The 4,794-nt window shown below is 41.8% G+C and overlaps 1 protein-coding gene across 5 annotated transcripts in view; it reads right to left on the bottom strand.

Annotated features, from left to right (window-relative positions):
- ACSL6 (acyl-CoA synthetase long-chain family member 6) overlaps positions 1-4,794 on the bottom strand; it is a 66,209-nt gene that overhangs the window by 14,512 nt on the left and 46,903 nt on the right. For all 5 annotated transcript variants that reach the window (XM_006872933.1, XM_006872935.1, XM_006872932.1 and 2 more), the window contains 3 exons: positions 3,769-3,841; positions 1,058-1,146; positions 218-334 (listed from right to left, as the gene is read on the bottom strand). In XM_006872933.1, coding sequence (XP_006872995.1) covers positions 218-334; positions 1,058-1,146; positions 3,769-3,841 — 279 coding nt within the window. The remainder of the gene's footprint in view (positions 1-217; positions 335-1,057; positions 1,147-3,768; positions 3,842-4,794) is intronic.

The following is a 4,794-nucleotide window of genomic DNA, read 5'->3' as shown; positions in this document are numbered from 1 at the left end:
GGGGCCTTCAAAAAGTTTGTGGAAAAATTCCATTATCTTTTAATTTCTTGTCCTACAAACACTTTGAAGCCCCCTCGAATATATATGTACACATGAGAGACTTTCAAAATATTTGTGGGAAAAAATGGAATTAAAACATAAGAGAATGTTTCCATGAACTTTCTGAAGCTCTCTCACTACCAAACGTCTGGCATTCCATGGTTCCAAACATACATACCGGCAGCCATTTCCCAATGTCTCCAGTGTGAAGCCAGCCATCACTGTCCAGGGCCTCTTTCGTCTTCTCCTTATCTTTCAAGTAACCTTTAAACACATTTGGTCCTCTCACACATATCTGAGGGGACAAATACCACAATGTAAGGAGGGAGGCTGTCATGAGATGTGGAGAATAATGTACACTACTCAAGAAATCACCACTGAAACTACAGTGATGGTAAAAATGGACAGCGGACAGCCACCAGCTGTCAGGATCATCTCCCACCATCTATCAAGCAGTGTCTTCCCACCCATCTTTCTAGATGACCTCCCTGCACTGGCCACTGCAGGTGCCCACTGTCTCTCCCATCTTAGGAAGCCCCTGGACTTGGTACATACTGCTTTGTGACACTGGATGGGATCTCATCACAGATACTGATGATAGTTCATCTACCCGAGAAGCTTGACCCCTTTCTTCCCTACAAGGTGGGCAGCTTTCCCCCCATTTCTTACTCACACACTCACAGGGAACAAACAAGTTAGGCCAGCTAGCCGATCTGCAAATGGGCATGTCTATGGTGGAAGAGATTACACAGCCACAGCATCAAGCCATGCCACAGTTGGGCATGGAATGGATTTTAAAAACAAATTCTCAAATCTCATTTAGATCAGCCCAGTCCCAGTCTTAGGGTTTGGGTGCCTCGACAACAGTAGAGGAGATGCTGAATTCAGTTCACAGAGTTCAATTTATCAGTCACTTCAAACAACTTTACACATAAAATGAAAGGAAAATAATTCCATATTCACTGTTTTTTCACTCATTACATGTAGCAGACACACATGGCTAAAGGTTTAAGTTTACCTCTCCCTCTCCATTGTAGGTCCAATAGTTCAGCTCCTCAACATCCACAAGCTTGATATGATTGCAGGGCAGGGGTGCCCCAACATGTCCTAGAGCACAAGAGTAGTATGCTGTTGTCAGTGTTCTGATAAGTTACAACACTGAAAAGAAACCATGCCCTCTAAATCCCCTAAGTGCTCAGAGTGGGGAACTACAGATGTAAATGCAGCTCTGGTGGCACAGTGGTTAAGTACTCTGCTGCTAACCAAAAGGCTGGCAGTTCCAACACACCAGCACTCTGCAGAAGAAAGATGTGACAGTCTGCTTCCATAAAGATTACAGTTTAAGAACCCTGATGAGACAGTCCTAGAGGGTTATGATGAGCTAGAATTGACTCAATGGCACACAATAACAACAGAGGTGCAGAGCAATACATCTTCTCTTTAAACAGACATTTGCCATTGTTTCACATCTGATTTGCATCTCAAAGAATAGAATAGGTATACCTGGCCCAGCACCAACCTATACAGAGTCCTGGGGAGGGCTTATACCCACACCAACCACATGGTCAGGGTTTTTTTTTTCTTTTTTCCCCAATGATACCCAATAAAACATTTTTGGTTTGGGGGATGCTACAGTCATCATTAGGAGTTCTGGTAGCGTAGTGGTTATGAATTGGCCTGCTAACCTCAAGGTCAGCAGTTTGAAACTACCAGCTGTTCTGCCGTAGAAAGATGAAGCATTCTGCTCCCATAAAGATTTACAGCCTCAGAAACCCAGTACAGTGTCGCTATGAGTAGGAACCGACTCCACAGCACACCACTGTCACCACCACAGTCATCATTGCTTTCTTCTCCAGTCACAAACTGTTGATTCATGCACATAGTAATCACCGGGGAATCTTGTCAAAGATCTGACTCAGAAGGTCTGAGAGTTTACATTTTTTATAGGCTTCCAGATCTGGTAGCGTAGTGGTTACGAATTGGGCTGCGAATCTGAAGGTCAGCAGTTCGAAACTACCAGCAGCTCCACGGGAGAAAGATGAGGCTTTCTACTCCTGTAAAGATTTACACCCTCGGAAACCTTGTACAGGGTCGCTATAGGTCGGAACCGACTCGACGGCACTTAACAACAACAACAACAGATGACAGTAAGAAAGGAATAGAAAACCAAGCTAAGGCAACTTGCCTCCCAAAACAAGACTTCAAATTTTTCTTAGTATTGTATACAATGACCACAAAATCATGTCATTTCTAAGTTATTATTTATGGTTGTTACATATTTTACTGGCAGTTCGGAAGGTTTAAACTCAGGTGCTGGCCAAGGTCCTGAAAGAAAAGTGAGCCACAGTCTATGAAGCACGAGGCTGAGCCACTGGTTTCTTTTTTTAAGAGAGAGCTGGCCAATTTTGCATATTGTACAAAGGTGGCTATTCTCCCATACCTAGTCGTGTTTTTCAAGCATTTATGGTCAAGGTGAGTTAAATAGTCAGAACATCAAAAGTCTTGCATAGAAAAATATACAGGATGGCAAAACAGGGAAGGTAAGTGTCCAAAAGAAAGTGGACATATGAGGTCTGTGGGGTATCAGTCAGGATGATGGTAGTACCATCATCTCCTTCCAGTGGGAGAGAGAACAAAAATTTATATATAAAATAGGCTTTGTTTAACTTGACTTTTGAGAGATCAAGCTGAGAAAAAAAACTTTTACACTTGACTCAACCAAATATAATTTCAATTTAGCATCCAATTATCATGTTTCTGCTGACTACATCAAGGTACTTTGAAAATTGTTGTTGTGAATTGCTGTTAAGTCACTTCTGACCCTAGCCACCCTATATAGGGTTTCCAAGAGCAGCTGGCGAGCTTAAACTGCCAACTTTGTGGTTCAAACCAACTTCGCAGTCTAGCACATTAACCTACAGCACCACACCAGGGCACTGAATTAATGAGCACATTTCTTTTGCATGCACATCATCCCCAAACTCCCAGTTTGTGGCTGAGAAACCTAAAGCACAAAGTTTGCCCCCAAGAAGTTGACAGCCTGAAGGATTTTTTTTCACTGAATGGTTTTCAAAACTTTCTAGTGACTGATCTAATTTGGGGATGTATGATCCATGGGCCACTCACTCCAGATCTGCTTCCACCCTTGTCCTGCAATATTAATCTCTTCAGAATGAGGATGTGAATGGGAGCTGTTCCTTTCTGAGCTTACTGCCACTTTCATAGGCATTAATGTTACAAGAGACCAGGGCTCCAAAGGACCTCTGAAATGACCCTTTAAGAAGTGATGCTCTCAACACTGTCAACCTGCCTCTCCTTCAGATTCATTTATAAATCATACACCCACACTTCCTTCACTCAAATAAGAATGCAGTAAGGTGGTGTGGTATTTGGAATCTATAAAATCCTATATGCTGATATTATATACATTTTGCCACCTGGAGTTGTATCTTGTAATCTGTTCTTTCTTCTTCTTCTTTTTTAATGTAACTTTGTCTATTAAAAAACAGGAACAACTAAGCATAGAAATAGTTAAATATTTAAGAAAATGTGTAACAAGCAAACAACAGATCCATAATGCCACATTAACCACTGTTAATATTTTTCTTAAATTTCTATTGCCTTTTTCTAAATGCTCATGTAAATTTATTTTCCATGAGAGCATGTGAGAGCCTGCAGTTTTCCCTCATGTGTCCTGTGAACCACCCCCACACCTCTATCCCAGCCTACCTGAAGTCCAATCTCCAGGTGTGGTGAAGGTACATCCAGCTGTGCACTCAGTTTGGCCGTAACCTTCATAAACCTTCAAGCAAAACACAGAAACCACACTGTGGGCACACACCCTCCTCTAGCTGCTGTCCTATTGAGTATCTGACTGCTCCATGCTGGAAACAGTGGGAGGGGAGGAACTCTAGAGGTGTGTAATCTCAGGTAAAGTGGAACACAAACAATATGTGTGACCACGTTTACTTTGGAGGAAGTGCAATTTTTAATGTATGTTTTAGGGTATAGATTGCTGACCTATTTTCAATCACTTAACTATTTTTCATTTGGATAGAATGTACTAAATATAAATATTTTTAAATCCACTATATGCTTTATTTTATCTCTGTAAGACGTTCCCCTCAGCACTCCAATGACTTGAATAAATACACAAATGGAGAGTCTGTTTTTAGGAGTGGTCAGGGCATACTGGTGGGAGATAGGGGTGCTGTAAGAAGCCCATAGCTTCTAAAGTATAAAAATTCAAGCACACACAATTATGACTTACAACCTACTAGCCACAACCACAGTACTACACATTGCATATGTAGAAACTTAATAAAAATTAATTGGACTTTTTAGAGATAGTAAATGGACTTTTTAGAGATAGTAAAACCTATTGAATCAAACAACACACAAATGAATTTCCTTCCCACCATAGGTTCTTTTTCTGGGCTGGCAGATGTTTCTGCAGGTTGGAGAACTTGTAGGGGGTGGTACAGGCTCTCCAGTACATTGATGGCTCAAATAGAGTTTGCTTGATCTCTTTATCTTATGCCGAACACTTCCAAGGGTTCAGGTAAAGGCATTTCCCCAAGTGTGGATAGTCATGGGCTTTCCGATTGTAGCAAGGTTATCCTTTCATCCCACAAAAATCTTGCCCCCAGGATTTTGTCTGTGTTGTTGTTGTTGTCAAGTGCCATCGAGTCGGAACCGACTCATAGCGACCCCATGCACAGCAGAACGAAACAATGTTCGATCCTGGGCCAACCT

Source organism: Chrysochloris asiatica, unplaced genomic scaffold (genome assembly GCF_000296735.1).
Source record: "Chrysochloris asiatica unplaced genomic scaffold, ChrAsi1.0 scaffold00215, whole genome shotgun sequence".
NCBI lineage: Eukaryota > Metazoa > Chordata > Mammalia > Afrosoricida > Chrysochloridae > Chrysochloris > Chrysochloris asiatica.
This window is presented reverse-complemented; position numbering and strand designations above follow the sequence as displayed.